This window comes from Penicillium lagena, assembly GCF_028827675.1.
Source record: "Penicillium lagena strain IBT 129212 chromosome Unknown utg000002l_segment0_segment0, whole genome shotgun sequence".
In the NCBI taxonomy this organism is placed as follows: domain Eukaryota; kingdom Fungi; phylum Ascomycota; class Eurotiomycetes; order Eurotiales; family Aspergillaceae; genus Penicillium; species Penicillium lagena.
The window spans coordinates 808,926-823,473 of NW_026623223.1; the positions used below are offsets into that span (position 1 = coordinate 808,926).

Sequence of the window (14,548 nt, forward strand, 5' to 3'; positions counted from 1 at the left end):
TGGCTTTCAAATTTTCACATTATAATATCTGCGGTTGGGTAAGTTTTCGGTATTGAACAAGTGGAAAGAGTTTCTATAGGGTTAATAATGAGTATCTCTCGTTAAAAAGGAATCAAAAACAAACTGTCGCAAGAGAAAAGCCGCATCCATTTGATTAGAAGACCAAGAAGACAACACCTTGCACGCAATAATTAGTCCCGACTGCGTATGTAAAACGGGTTGAGAATTGACCTTGGCCACGTATTATTACCGTTCACTGCCGAGCTTTCATAGTCAGTCTGGACCCGGACTGGATAGGTATTCAAGAGCACTAACTATGGCAAGAGTAGCCATGACTAACCAACTTACGTTGTAACAGATGGTGGGTGGGTCTCGGCTCGATCTGCATGTTGAGAACAGGGTTCCATGTACATTATTATTTAATACGGAATTATGTAGCCTTGTCGGGGCCAAAGTACTCACCGTGCTTTTTAGGGAGTGACAGCAGCTTTCTCTTACTACTGTTGTTGCCCATAATGAGGCTGGAAAGGGGCATTCCACACGGCTCTAGATACACAACGACCAAGTATAACTCTCCTACCCTTCGCTTTCTCCTCTGCTTCCTATTGTTTTACACTTTCCTTGCCCTATATGTGCGAGCCCGGTCAGCCCGCGACCCGGGGTCGGTCTTCTTCCAACCCTCTTCCTACGACCTCTCCTATTCCGCTGCGAGACTCGAAGAAGCCGATGCCTTCATCGACAAAGTGGACCAAAATCCAGACATAGAGATAACAAAAGCATCGAGTCACCCACAGCTATGTGTCGGTTTCGCGACCATCGCCCGCCCCGGACCGCGCTATTTCAGGAGCGCAGTCGGTACGGTCCTCGAGGGTTTGAGCGAAACGGAGCGCGCGGAGATATACCTGATTACATTCATTGCGCACACAAATCCGTTGGAGCACCCGGCGTATAATGAGACGTGGCTGCACAAAGTGTCGGATCGAGTACTGCTCTACAATTCTACGGGCGTGGATATGGACGTTGACATCGACCATATTCGCAGTCTTGAGTCGGAAGAGGCAAAGAAGGATGCGAAAGAAAAGGCCCTTTTCGACTATAGATTCTTGTTGAAGGCGTGTGAGGAAGTCGGTGCCCCTTATGTGGTCATGATGGAAGACGATATCGTCGCACAGGACGGATGGTACCACCGAACTCGAGCTGCCATAGAGTCGGCAGAGGAGCAGACCAAGGAGATTGAGGCTTCAAAGTGTAAGGAAACCCCTTTCATAATACAGATCGGAGCCGAGATTCGGGAACCATGCTAACCGACTGGACGACCCGTGTTTAGGGTTATACCTTCGTCTCTTCTATACCGAAAAATTTCTTAACTGGAATGCCGAAGACTGGCCCGTCTTTCTCTCCTACTCTGTTCTCACTGTCGCCTTTGTCGCTTGTTCACTTACTGGCTGTCGACAATACAATACACGTTTGCGCACTGTCATCCCGAAAGAGATGATCCTTATTGCATGTGGGATCTGTACACCTCTTTTAATCGGGCTCTTCTTCGCCGCCGGACAAGTGACGACCCGCCCTATTCCACAAGGTGTCCACCAGATGCCACGCTACGCCTGCTGCTCGCAGGCATTCGTCTTTCCCCGTACACGAGTCCCTGATATTGTGGGTTGGTACACCGAAAAAGGCCGTGGAGAAGCGGATAGTCTTACGGAGGAATTTGCAGACAAGTATAATGAGATCCGCTGGGCTGTGACACCGAGCATTGTGCAGCACGTCGGACGGACTAGCTCCAAGACGAGCAGAACAGGTTCAGTGGCAAGGCTATGGAATTTCCAGTTTGAAATGAATGATCCGGAGGTCCTGCGCGAAGAGCATGACCGTGTCAAGGATCAGGAACATGCCTAGTTCTCTTGTACCTTCCCTGCATTAGCGCTGGCGCGTATCTCAATTAGCCAATGTCTCATTATCGATTTCTGTAATTTCTACTATAGATCTGTCAAGACTTGAATTTCAGACAGGTCCTTTTCGTCATCGATGAACTAGAAATGTCGCATGATGGAACCTATACTAAATTGCCAAATATAACTAAGATCGCTTTCTAGATAACTTCTTTATGCTGTTCTTGCTATTTTTAAAACTCTTTCCAGTTGATAGTTTGCTCCCACGCATACGCAGCTCGGAAGACTGTCAACTCATCGTGCCACCTGCCCACAATTTGCATACTAGCAGGTAGTTTGATGCTCGCATCTTCTTTTGCAGGCACAAACCCGATTGGCATTGCTAATGCTGGATGCCCTGTAGCATTGAATGAACATGTGTTCTCCGTCTTTCCTTTCGCCGCTTCCATTTGGACCACCGGCTTTGCGTCTACACCTGGGAGGCGATTCGCGGGCGACAACGTCGTGGGCATCACTATGACATCTAACGAGGAGAGAACGTCATCATATAGATCTTTCAGCTTACGCATGATGTTCGCAGCCTTCGGGTACACGGTTGCATAGCGTTGCCAGGCGAACTCGCCGCTGAGGAGGCCTTCTTTGCTCATAACGCTCATCTATACCGGCGAAAGTCAGCGGGGTTCAATGAATAATTTCTGTCCTGGACTTACCTTGCTCACCACTTCGGGTGTGTAGGGAAGGCCTTTCTTCTCATATAGATCTGTCAGCATCGCTTGTCGTCTGCCCGTTGCCTGTCCCATCATTCCCATATGATTCCCCATTTTGCTGAGAACCGAATATACCCCTCTGCCATGAGCGTGAAGTGGGACGCTGACTTCCTGCACGCTAGCTCCCAGCTTCTCGAAGACTTTGACCGCATCTCTGAACTTTCTCTCCACATTCGGGTCGATATCAGCCGGCAGGCCTTCTTTCAACACACCTATCCTCAGCCCCTCAATTCCGGCTGCTGCATTTTGCCTAATCAAATGCGAGTAACGTGGCACATTTTTGGGAAATGGGATTCCTGGCCCCGAGCGGTCATCTAGACCATCCGCGCCGGCAATCGCCTCTAGCAACACCGCATTGTCTAGACATGTGGTGGTTATAGGCCCAACATAATCCAAGCTCGCATCGTTGCTCGCGATTCCCGTATATGGCACCAGCCCGGCCGTTGGCTTGAACCCATATAGCCCCGTCAGGGCGGCCGGGATGCGAATACTGCCCCCTTGATCGCACCCAAGGCCCATGTCCGCACCACCGCTCGCTACTAACGCCGCCGTGCCCGAGCTGCTGCCCCCAACCGAATACCCCCGCGCGTATGGGCTGTGCACCGGGCCTGTTGCTGCACTCGAGCTGACAGCCCCACGCGACAGGTTCTCGCATACGGCCTTGCCGATGATGATGCCGCCAGCATCGATGATGCGCGTCGCCACAGTGGCATCAGTGCGCGGAATCCAGTCGCGGAAAGTGTCAGTGCCAAGTAAACACGGCACACCGGCGACGCAGATGTTGTCTTTCAGACACAAGGTCTTGCCTTGCAAGATGTCCGAATTTGGCGACGTAGAGGATAGCTCGAAGCGCCAGGCCCATGCTCCAAGCGGGTTATCCGCTGCTTGCGGAAAATGGATGTTTTGTCTAGGGCTGGTAGTCTGGTCAGGTTCTGGCTGGTAGTCTGCATGATCGTTAGCGAATTGATGTTCCAAACGAAATGTGCAGCACTTGCCGTCCATCGCGGCCACGGTTTCTAATGTCTTTTCCGTGCGCGCAAGAAGCGTCTCATAGTCCTGGATCTCATGCTCCGGGATCTCAAAGGACAGGCCCTTTGCCAGAGAGAGCAACTCTTCCCGGGTCGGAGCCATGATTGTCTCTGTCAAAATATTGCTGTTCTAATCTGCTGGCAGCGTAGTGAAAGGTTGTGCTCTCGCTCTGGATGCCTTCCTGTATCAAGCCGTTATCACGACAGAAGCTATAACCTCGGCATCGCAATCCATTTCGCTAAGATATAATCAGCTGCCCGACAAGAATCATGTTGAGTGATTTGATCAATTTTCGGTATCTACCGACGCGAGTCAGTCCCGCCCCGCCCGGCTTGATTCCGTGTTTCGCTTTATGCCCCGCGAGAACTAATTTCCCCAATGCGCGCCGGAGGCTCCGACGGAGGTACCGACCCCGCCAGATATCGGTTAGTTTTCCCCGAGTTGATAACGACAACCAATGGTCACACATTATTTATTCAGTCAAGATCTCAAATAGACTCCAGAGGGTAGATACCAATTCATCCCTAGTCTAACACAATTTCGGCTTCAAAATGGTCCACATCGAGCCAAAGTACCAAGTGCCCCGCGACTTCGAGGGCTACGGCGAGGAAGGGTTTGATGCCAAATGGCCCAACGGTGCGCGTATTGCGGTGTCGTTTGTGCTGAATTATGAGTGAGACTGCGCCACTTGAATACAGTTTCAGATCCATGAAGACTAACTCGTTCCAGGGAGGGTGGCGAGCGCTGTATTCTGGACGGCGACAATATGTCGGAGCCGTACCTGTGGGAGAAGGGCTCGTCCGGTGGACACCGTGACAACGCCCGGTATCTCAATGCCGAGCACGACTTTGAATACGGCAGTCGAGTGGCCTCGTGGCGGTTGATCCGCCTGTTTAAGGAGTTTGGCTGGACCTTCACGACCTATGCAGTTGCGATGGCCCTGAAGAAGAATCCAACCTTTGCCAAAGCCTTGGTTCGCGACGGTCACGAAATAGCTACCCACGGTGTGCGGTGGAAGGACTTCTGGGACTATAATCTGGAGGAGGATAAGGCGTACATTAAAGAGAGTCTGCTGCTGCTGAAGGAGGTAACTGGCGAGATGCCCGCTGGCGCCTACTTTGGGCGTGGTACCCCACAGACACATCATTTATTTCCTGAGGTTTGGAAGGAGCTGGGTGCAGAGTTCCTCTGGTCATCGGAGTGCTATAATGACGATGTACCTTACTGGCTTGACTTGCCGTGGGAAAACGACCTGCCCGAGAAGGAGCGGGAGGGTATGCTCTTGATTCCATACAACGTAAGTCCATCCTCTTCGATCGAGTTCAATTCGTTCCGGTATTAACACATTGGACTAGTACGACTGCAATGATGGCAAATTTCACATGGCGCCCGGATTCGGCTCAAGCTCAGGCGAGAGCTATGAGAAATATCTCAAGAACACTTTCGACATGCTGTACCGCGAGGGCGGCAAGATGATGAACATTCCCATTCACACACGTATCATCGGCAAGCCCGGCCGATGTGAAGCGCTTCGTAACTTCATGAAGTACGTCGCCGACAAGCCTGATGTTTGGGTGACGAACAGACGAGATATCGCCAAGCACTTCCGGTCTAAGTTCCCTTACCAACCTGACCGAAAGTGGGTTGAGGACGCCAGGAAACAGTAATGAGGGCACTGTGCCTGTATATCCAGTCCAAGTGACGTGGACGAAGCCGAGGAATAAAGGCTTGATCTTTGTATTCCATCACTATCTATAGTGATGACCCCAACTACTCTGTTGATCCAAGTAGCTTCCAAGAAGAATTCTCCGTGGTCGTATATTCAAGTAGTATCGCTATCGTATTATGTACTTACACGGCTTGATTAACTATGGCAACTGCCATTCCTCCCAACAGCTATCGCCGAAGTTCCCATAACCGAGTGTCCAAGGTATTTGCGCCGAAGGGGTGTCCGGATCTGCCCAAGTTGCAAGCTCGTTCACAACCGCCATGGTATCGAACTCCATCCATCGATCCTGTAATACCTGCAGCGGCGGCGGCATAGGCTCTCCTGGGACAGATTCGGGTCCATTCATAAACTCCCCGCTCGAGACGGCTGCATTTCCACCAATTTCAGTACTTTGGACCACCGGGACTGCAGTATCGTTCATGGGAATATCTTCTGTGGTTCCCGTACCATCTACTCCAGCGTCTGTCTGTTGTGTTTCCAGTCTCTCCATGGTCACGCTCACCAGCGCCTCAAATGCGTCACGATATCGTCGTACCCATGGAGTTCGTTCTCCCATGACGAACAGGACGCTCGAGCATGCTCGAATATTATTGCTTAACCGCACACTCCACACGTCACTCGCATGCGTCCACAAGCAGTAGAGCAGCACGATGCCGGAAACAAAGACGGTCTGCACGGCGATGAAGCTGTGTCCATAATCGGAGTTCTGATGCAGTCTCTTGTGAATTTGACAGATCTGACCCGCGGATTCTAGACAGGCTTTATAGTAAGGGTCAGAGCTTGGCAAGATAGAGAGGAAAGGCTGGATAAGGAGGCGCGTGGCCCGGTGATAGTGAAGAAGGAAGTAGTCTAGGCGACGACTGCTGTATAGATCCACAGACGCCACTATACGGTCCTTCCACTCCTGCAGCTGCTGGTAGTGTCCTCTCGTCTTGGGTAATAGATCTTGCAAGGTGCGGTCGTTGCGGTATATAGAATGATGAATGCGAGACTCAATTCTCCTGAGTTGGAATATATGAATGGCCTGCCGCAATTTGTGGTCATCCTCTCGCATCACAGTGGGCATATCCACGTCGATTAACCGATCAGGGAGACTGACAGGGTAGCCGAGTGCGATGGAAATGTTGCGCTCAAGGGAGTAAACAGTCCAAAAGAGTTTTCGTCGTTTTTGAATGGTCGCAGGGGGCAAATCGACTTCGCGCCGGGAAAGGTACATCCCCTGGTGAATGCAGGTACGCATGGCGAACCCAATTAAGTACCATAGCTCTTGGCTAAGGGAGCAGCGGAGGTGGAAAATCACCAGAAGAACCATGGCCTCAATGCTCTCGAGCGATTGAGGTTCTCGTGCCGCTGAAATATGCTGTATGGCTGTTGCATAAAAAGCCTGTTTGGGTAGTTAGCAAAAAGCTTCATGGTTGGGAAAACGGTATTTTCATGAGAGACTGACCTCCGGCGTCGGTGAGGATGTCTGTTTTTCTGTTAAAGCAAGCAGTCCGGACCCTACAGCGTACACGAGGTACAATTTGAATAATCCAAATCGCTGGCTCACTGTCAGGGACTGTGGTTCTACACGCGAGAGGGCTTCTCTCTCTTCGTGCAGTTCCAAAATCTGTCCCAGATCCAGGAAAGGATACCTCCAGTCTAGTCTCTCCGAGTAGGTCTCGATGAGCTTCGTACCCAGGTCCTCTGGAGGTGGTCCAGCACCCTCTGTGCGGCTGTCCATAATAGCGGTGAATGGATAGTTTCCCGCACTGGGCGAGGTATCCAAACGATCATCTTGAGAATGGAAACCCCCGGTTGACTGGGGGCTGGGCGTTCCTGCCTTGCTCACCGTCGATGCTTGCGCGACGTCACTGAGATTAAGGGCAAGATGAAGCCCAAACTGTGAGGAGTCGGCAAACGAAGATGTATCGGGTAAATCGAAACAAAGAGAGTTGACTTGAATATCGCCAATGCTGATACGCCCCGGCAACCCGCCCGGAGGAAACCTCGCATCCGGCTGTTCAGCCCGCGCGGGCTGGTGCCGCTGGAGTTGGATCTCTAGGTTGGCGACCTTATTTTCCAAGCTTTGAACATACCTAGATCAATTTAGTATCTTTCCAACAAGGCATCTCATGAATGAACACACTTTGCCACGACCAGGTCCTCGCCGCGAATATTTTGCAAGTCGCATGTTGCCCTTGCTTTTGTACAGCTGGAGCAGACGGGCAACCTCCCATCACACTATTGAAAATAACTATCAATATCAAGGAGTTGTACATCGCCATCAAGAGAAAGTCTAGCGGAATGAGCATACCCTCTGCTTCCTTGTTTTACAACGCGAGCAGGCTGTCCTCCCCATCCCACGTTTACGGTTGTGACTGGAAATCTGGCCGCCCGGCGTCGTGGGAGAGCCCGGCCCATTGTTAGGTGGAACTACCCCGGCGAAGCTCATGCCTAGTGGATAAAATGTGCTGATGATCGAGGTGGTGGAGGGGAAGCGGAGGATCCGGAAGATACGCATGCATAGGCGCAACAACCGATCAACCAATGGACGGCCCGGACTTGCCACCACTCCACTTGGGCGTTATCACAGACAGAACAAAACCACTTCTAGAAATGATCACTAATATAATAATTTCGATCTAACTCGTAAGAATGGAGCCAAGAGTGGTGCAATACGTAATGCTAATCTACGAGCCCAACCGACCGGAAATGGCTATTATGATACTGCAGTCGGTTCGGGTGGTTCCTCGGGAAGAGAAACACATTATTCAAAAGTCCTGAGCACAATACATTCAAATACTATATGTCTTTAGAAGAGCTCAAACAACATCTTTCTCCGACATCACAGCACCATTGCCCAGCCTGATAGTGAGGACGCTTTCTCCTTCAAAGAAGCCCTCGGAGTCCGCCATATATTCCCACGTACTAGGAGTATCCTGCTTGCCCTCAGGGTAGATCGGTGTAGGGAAGAGCATGTTGCCAGCATAATAGACTGCTGAGCTCATGAGGAAACTCAGGAAGAAGCCCATCTTGTACATGTTCTTGCTGGCCTGGTCCGTCAGGCCAGGTTTCAGGGCGCCAGCCACGCCGTGAATGACGAATGCCGTGCCTGCAAGCCAGGCTGCAATGGCACGGAGGTTCCAGCCCTTCCAGTATGTGTAGGGAGAGCCTGGCTCGTGGCTATACAGTGATGGGATGTGGATATTACCGCGCCGAATAAGCCAGTAGTCGACCACCATGATACCGCAAACTGGCATCAAGAAAACGGTGTAGGACGACAGGAAGGTCAGGAAGCTAGTTGCATTGGCAATGATCTTCCAGGGGAAGAACAAGGGCCCCAAAAGACCACAGATGATCTGTCCACGAACAATGTTGATATACCGGGGCACCAGACCGCTCATATCGGCACCCGCCGGAAGTGAGTTAGTACCAGCGTTGGTAGCCATAATAGCAAGAATCATTCCCTAAATGGAGTTAGTTTTTTTTGGATATTAAAACAAATTGGTAGCAGAGTGACTTACGAAGCAGGCAAAGAAAATTCCAGCACGGGCACCTGAGCCCCAATAGGTGGTCAGGATGGCGTCGTAGAGATCCCACACGTTCCAGTAGGAAGTACCCAAGAACCCCTTCGCAGCGCTAGTAGTTCCGGCGCTGAGGAACATGATCAGAATCTTGCTGATGAAGATACCGAGGGTCTGTGACCAGGTGGCCTGAGACGGCTTTTGCGCGTACCGCGCAATATCAGGCTGGTTGATCAAAATAGGACAAAGAGCTGCGCAGACGGAGTTGATGGCTGAAATCATGGGCCAGACGAGGCTCGAGCCTGAAAGAATGACTTGCCCGTCAAATTGGAAGTTACCCAGTGAGCCATGATTCTGATGGATAGCCCAGCCCAGCACGGCGAACAGGGCGACGGTGCTGTAGAATGCTTTGACGACGAAGATGTGCCTCAGCACAACCGGGTGCACGAACATCAGCCCCATCTGGAAAAACCAGTAGATGAAAAAGGCCAAAAGATTCGCGCTTGTGATACCAGCATTGGCGGGTAGATGGTTTGGGATGTTGTCCCACGCTGAGCCAAAGATACAGCGTAGCAGGACAGCCATAAGCATTCCGCCATAGTAGAGGTTGGTCGAAAAGAAGATCGTTGCTACAGCGCCGCGGATGAAGATGAAGAACTTAGCACCACGCGGGCCACCAGACGCTCGGCCCATGACAGGGTATCCAACATGATATCGTGTCGCACCTCGAGAGTTCAGAGCGACTACGATGGACAGGAAGATGGAGGCGATTGTCGCAGCAATGAGGGTGTGCCACCATTGCTAAAAAAGTCCATTAGAACATTTAAATGGCTCCAGCTTAAGAGGGTTTCTTTATCACTCACCAGGCCAATGGTGGCCAGAGAAGCTCCAAGGTTGTAGCTCGTAGGTGAGAAGGATGTTGTCAGGTAATATGTGAAAAAATGAATCCATCCCCATGATCGACGTTCTGTCATATATTATCAGCATGTCAGTCGCCCATTTTCGGTAGAGAGGTTCTCTACCAGGTTCTGTTGGCAGCAAATCCTCATTGTAGGCGGCCTCCTCCCCATCAACTTCTTTCGCCTCGATAGCCTGCAGGAAAGCTTTCCGAGAGGAACAGGCTTCTTTGATTCGTATAGCCCAGGTCATTATGTCGAAATCGATAGAAAAACAGCACAGCGAGTGGACAGACGCGGCGGTCACTCCAGGTTTATGCTAGAAAAAAGTATAGCTTATTTCCCCGGGGGGACCCCAGATAAAGAGACACTTTAGCTCGTACCGAGTATTCTGTAGTGAAACCTTATTCGTGGATAAGAGATAGATACGGAACATCTATGATCTGAGCCCTGGCGTTGAGAATAATTACAAAGAATCAGTCATTTTCTGCCAGTCACATCGCTTCAATAGTAATATTGCAAAGATACGCGAAGGCATAATTGCCGACCGGGATGCCCCCTGGTAAGGGGCTGGGTACTCCCCGATAACGATGGAGTTTGGATCCGTGTGGGGCCTGTTCCCTCTCCCAAGCCCTAGCGGAGGCTCCGAGGATATGCGGATTGGCCGAACCCACTACAGGACAAAATACCGAGAATAATCTGAATCTCTCAGACTTGCTCGATATTCCGCTATCTCTTTATCTATATCACCCGAATGGGGCTGAGAAACTGGGGAATCCGACCGTTCCGTAGAGCTGACTAGCCCGGACATTCAAAATTTTTTTTGGTTAAGCGCGCTGAAGAGAGAAAGAGGAATGATAACTGAGGACTAAAACGGCCGATATTACTGGTATACTTGAATATTTGTCCTTGGAGACTCCGAATGCCGAGTGACAAGCGATCGGCATTTCCCCGCAATGATACCACGCGGATGAAATCATGGGGGTGGCGTCTAACATGCAGCCACCCTCGAGGGCTGCTATGCGCGGAGCCTCCGATATGGGCGGAGACACGGGACCTCCGATGAAGTCGCTGAGCCCTGGCAAACAACGTCAGGATTCTCCCGAGTCCGACATTTGATGAGAGCTGGTGTTCGGGACGTTTTGCCGAAGTGTCACTAATAAATATATCTCAGATCGCAACTGATGGTTGGAATAAGACTCTGAAAAGAACAGAGCAACTCGCAGATCCATATTACAGCCTTCAGCTTCCTAGAATCCTCTTCGGAGCAGTTTCCTGCTTGCAACACACCATCAAATCTTTGCTTCATTCACTTTCAACAAAAATGTCAATTGGAAATGGACCCCAAGCGTGGAAGACGGAGGATGTCAAGCGCGACAATTCATGGATTTTGCGCCTGACCTCCGAGGAAGTCGAGGGCTTCCGTACCGCGCTTGCCCACGCAAAGGCACACCCTAAGGCTCTCCTTGACATGACACAAGCCGATTACCCGCTGCCAGAGGTCTCTGCAAAGGCCCTGCAGCGCGCCATCGCTACCACCCAAGACCGCTGGGGCATGTGCCTAGTGAAGGGCTTCCCTACCAACGAATGGTCCGAAGCAGATATGCGTGTTGCCTATTGGGGTATGGGTCTTTATATGGGTGTTGGTCGTACTCAAAACCGCGCAAGTGAGGTGATCAATGACGTGCGGGATGCCGGCGGGAGCTATAAAGTCAAGGGCGGCCGTGGATACAACACCAATGCCGGTCTTGACTTCCACCAGGACTCGGCGGACGTGGTGGCCCTTTTGTGCCGCCGCACTGCCAAGGAGGGAGGAACCTCTAAGGTCATGAGCAGCATTGCGCTGCGCGACCGTGTCGCTGAGCTACGCCCTGATCTACTCCCTGTTCTCGAGTCCAACAACTGGTTCCACAGCTTCCAGAACGCCCAAGATCCTACCCAGCCCCCCTACTACCGTTGCCCCATCATCGGGAAGAGCGGTGCTTACTTCTGCGCCCGTGCCAACCGCAAGAACACCGTTGCCGCGCAGCGCGACTTCTCTGAAGTGCCGCGGCTTACTGCACAGCAGGAAGAAGCCCTCGATCTTCTCGACACTATCATGCCGACGGACGAGTATTGCTATAGCATGGAACTGGAAGTCGGGGATATGCAACTGCTTAACAGCTTCGTGACGCTGCACTCGCGTACGCCCTTTGTGGATTATGAGCTGCCAGATGAGAAGCGTCACCTCATGCGCCTGTGGCTCTCCATTCCCACCTCTCAGCCTCTGCCTCCACAGTGGGCCGAGTACTGGGGCGACGTCCGGGCTGGCGCAGTTCGTGGTGGTGTCCGGGGGAGTGCCATCACTGATGACTTCCTGAAATATGAGAAGCGTCAGGCCGAGGCCATGAATATGCCTCTGACTGGGTTCAAGCCACTCGTGACGCAAGAGGAGATGAGTAAGATTGTCGCGGCGAACTAAAAGATCATGCCATTTTAGAACGGATGGGAAATTGTCAGTGGTATTTATGTACATTGATTAAAGGTTAATTTTATGCTTTTATCTTTTGTTCTTGTTTTTTTATTATATATCGTGTGCCTAGACCTCTGCTTCTACTGGGAAGCACATATATATGGATCGTTGTTCTTTGCTAGGTTTGAAACAAAATGTCAATGTCACGTACCAAACGGAAATTTAATAGGAAAAAATCATTCTGCCACAGCACTCTTTGAACTTGTAACAATCTAAACTAGATGGTCGTTCATAGGACACTATTATGCTCGGAAGTACCAACGCGAAGCTTAGTGGGTTAGGTGATTTTATTTCGATTACAAGTCACGTCAAATATAAAGACCGAGATCCCTAACAGCACAATAGATGACAGTTGGATCATTAATCTACTGTAAGTATGCATAATTCGTGTTACATATTGTGCCTTTATGCGCCGTTCGCGAATGATACGCCTCCCGCAAGGCGATCAATTTCCATCTCTCTCTGCAACCCCATAACATCAAAGAATCCCTTGGGATCCAAGCCTTGTGCCGCTGCATCATCTTTGCCAGTTTCCATGAGATACTTGTACGCACGTCGAATGGTGTGCAAAACCGACTTTCCAGCAGCACCAGGGTAGATGGCGAGCTACTTCTGTGTTAGACTAAACTTCTGCGAGGGAGGTAAATGATTAGAGTACTAACCTTTACTCCCCACTCACCCAGTTGCTCAGGTGAAAACCATGGGGTCTTACCATTGGAGACCAGATTCACCATGAGCTGGCCAGGTCAGTATCATCGAGTGCTTCACGAGCGAAATACTTAGGTATTGAACTTACCGGCATTGGTGAGAGAGCCTTCACAGCATTCTTGATTTGCTCTTCCGTCTCAATGGCTTCCAAAAAGCCCATGTCAGCGCCGCACTCCCGCGCTGCGATAAGCTGCAATAGATTGTTAGTTGTGCTATAGACTGCCAGGGGCTGATCAGCATGAAACATACTCTCTCAAGGGCAGCATCGTATCCTTCAACCGCCAGCGAGTCTGTTCGCGCAATAATGAGAATGTCGCTACCGCCGTAGATTGAATCCCGCCCTATAACACACGCGCGGATTCTTGACTTCCAGGTTCTTTCAGCGCAGAAAGGGTGCGTCAGTACCAAATTCTCGCTCGGCAAAGTCCCAAAAATTTCTACCTGGGGACTTACTCAATGTCCACGACTTCCTTGCCCTTTAAATGACCACATCGCTTATTTGATACTTGATCCTCAATGTGAAAGCCTGCAACTCCGCACGAGTCATACGTCTGCACCATGCGAGCGATGTTTGGCGGCGAACCGAATCCGACGTCCGCGTCGGCAATGAGTGGGATCCGAGGGTCGATATTGGCGATCATCTGTGCATTCTGTGCGAAGTCGTTCAGTGATGCGAATGCGAGGTCTGCTCTACCCAGGCGCGCCGCTGTAGTCATAGAGCCACCTTGATACTGCGGGTAGATTAGCCCCACACGATAGTCTTGTCTGTTACGACAACGAGGCGACGGTGAAATAATCGAGACATACCATGACTTTGAACCCTTGCTCAATGGCGAGGCGCGCACAGATGCCATCGTACACTCCCGGGGCTTGAATACAGACACCTGGTTGAGAGAGGAGCTTTCGTAGCCGTGTTGCAGGCTTCATATACTGCTCTGTGGTGGTGCTGTTCTCGGTGTTGTCCCCCATGGCTTCTGTTTGAGCGCCTGGTGTGCTCAAGGTGATATTTGATTTACGGTACCTCAAGAGAGAAGCTCTGTGTGGCGTGAGATAGTTAATACGGTAGCTAGCCACAGCTGTAAAGCATGTCGAAACTTCGGGGGTTCCGGAAACATGGAGACGTTCTATCGGAGCATCCGACCTCACGACTTTTTGGCTCCACAATGTACATTCACCCGATCCACCGGCCACATGTATACCAAAGGCTCTCCCTGGGCTTCGTACATCCTGAATCCTTTGAGATAAAGGGAAAGGGTCCCATATGATAACCAAAGCCGTTAATCCAATTTAAACAATCATTGTCAGCCTATTTCACATCACTCTAGCTGAGGAGGACTAAAAGGCGACCTCATCATTCAAAAGAAGACATATTAAGAATTCTTACAGAGCGCCAGACTTTTACGTCATCTTTTTCCCAAATTTTCAACTCATTATTCAAAAAAGAAAATTTTCTAAATAGATTTGCGAATCTGGATGCCAAGAATTATAACTGTTTTAATTATCCAATTA

The 14,548-nt window shown here is 50.6% G+C and overlaps 7 protein-coding genes across 7 annotated transcripts; 3 read left to right on the plus strand and 4 right to left on the minus strand.

The window, feature by feature from the left end:
• Nucleotides 1–515: 515 nt before the first annotated feature.
• On the plus strand, nucleotides 516–1,899 carry N7510_003076 (uncharacterized protein; the record flags this gene model as incomplete). The annotated part of the gene is made up of 2 exons (XM_056975003.1): nucleotides 516–1,248; nucleotides 1,328–1,899. 2 exons carry the CDS (start codon nucleotides 516–518, stop codon nucleotides 1,897–1,899), a joined length of 1,305 nt encoding a protein of 434 aa, XP_056834959.1.
• A 226-nt stretch (nucleotides 1,900–2,125) lies between these two features.
• On the minus strand, nucleotides 2,126–3,790 carry N7510_003077 (Amidase; the record flags this gene model as incomplete). Its single annotated transcript, XM_056975004.1, has 2 exons — nucleotides 2,126–2,548; nucleotides 2,603–3,790. 2 exons carry the CDS (start codon nucleotides 3,788–3,790, stop codon nucleotides 2,126–2,128), a joined length of 1,611 nt encoding a protein of 536 aa, XP_056834960.1.
• Nucleotides 3,791–4,239: 449 nt separating this feature from the next.
• Nucleotides 4,240–5,355, plus strand: N7510_003078 (uncharacterized protein; the record flags this gene model as incomplete). The annotated part of the gene is made up of 3 exons (XM_056975005.1): nucleotides 4,240–4,361; nucleotides 4,418–4,985; nucleotides 5,044–5,355. 3 exons carry the CDS (start codon nucleotides 4,240–4,242, stop codon nucleotides 5,353–5,355), a joined length of 1,002 nt encoding a protein of 333 aa, XP_056834961.1.
• Nucleotides 5,356–5,556: 201 nt separating this feature from the next.
• Nucleotides 5,557–7,920, minus strand: N7510_003079 (fungal specific transcription factor domain-containing protein; the record flags this gene model as incomplete). The annotated part of the gene is made up of 4 exons (XM_056975006.1): nucleotides 5,557–6,801; nucleotides 6,865–7,470; nucleotides 7,546–7,629; nucleotides 7,714–7,920. 4 exons carry the CDS (start codon nucleotides 7,918–7,920, stop codon nucleotides 5,557–5,559), a joined length of 2,142 nt encoding a protein of 713 aa, XP_056834962.1.
• Nucleotides 7,921–8,221: 301 nt separating this feature from the next.
• On the minus strand, nucleotides 8,222–10,072 carry N7510_003080 (nucleobase cation symporter-1 family protein; the record flags this gene model as incomplete). Its single annotated transcript, XM_056975007.1, has 4 exons — nucleotides 8,222–8,866; nucleotides 8,924–9,724; nucleotides 9,787–9,890; nucleotides 9,946–10,072. The coding sequence occupies 4 exons, from the start codon at nucleotides 10,070–10,072 to the stop codon at nucleotides 8,222–8,224; spliced, it is 1,677 nt and encodes a 558-aa protein (XP_056834963.1).
• A 1,071-nt stretch (nucleotides 10,073–11,143) lies between these two features.
• On the plus strand, nucleotides 11,144–12,280 carry N7510_003081 (TauD/TfdA family dioxygenase; the record flags this gene model as incomplete). The annotated part of the gene is made up of 1 exon (XM_056975008.1): nucleotides 11,144–12,280. One exon carries the CDS (start codon nucleotides 11,144–11,146, stop codon nucleotides 12,278–12,280), a length of 1,137 nt encoding a protein of 378 aa, XP_056834964.1.
• Nucleotides 12,281–12,736: 456 nt separating this feature from the next.
• On the minus strand, nucleotides 12,737–14,008 carry N7510_003082 (isocitrate lyase/PEP mutase family protein; the record flags this gene model as incomplete). The annotated part of the gene is made up of 6 exons (XM_056975009.1): nucleotides 12,737–12,937; nucleotides 12,994–13,068; nucleotides 13,128–13,229; nucleotides 13,289–13,415; nucleotides 13,493–13,770; nucleotides 13,847–14,008. The coding sequence occupies 6 exons, from the start codon at nucleotides 14,006–14,008 to the stop codon at nucleotides 12,737–12,739; spliced, it is 945 nt and encodes a 314-aa protein (XP_056834965.1).
• Nucleotides 14,009–14,548: the final 540 nt, after the last annotated feature.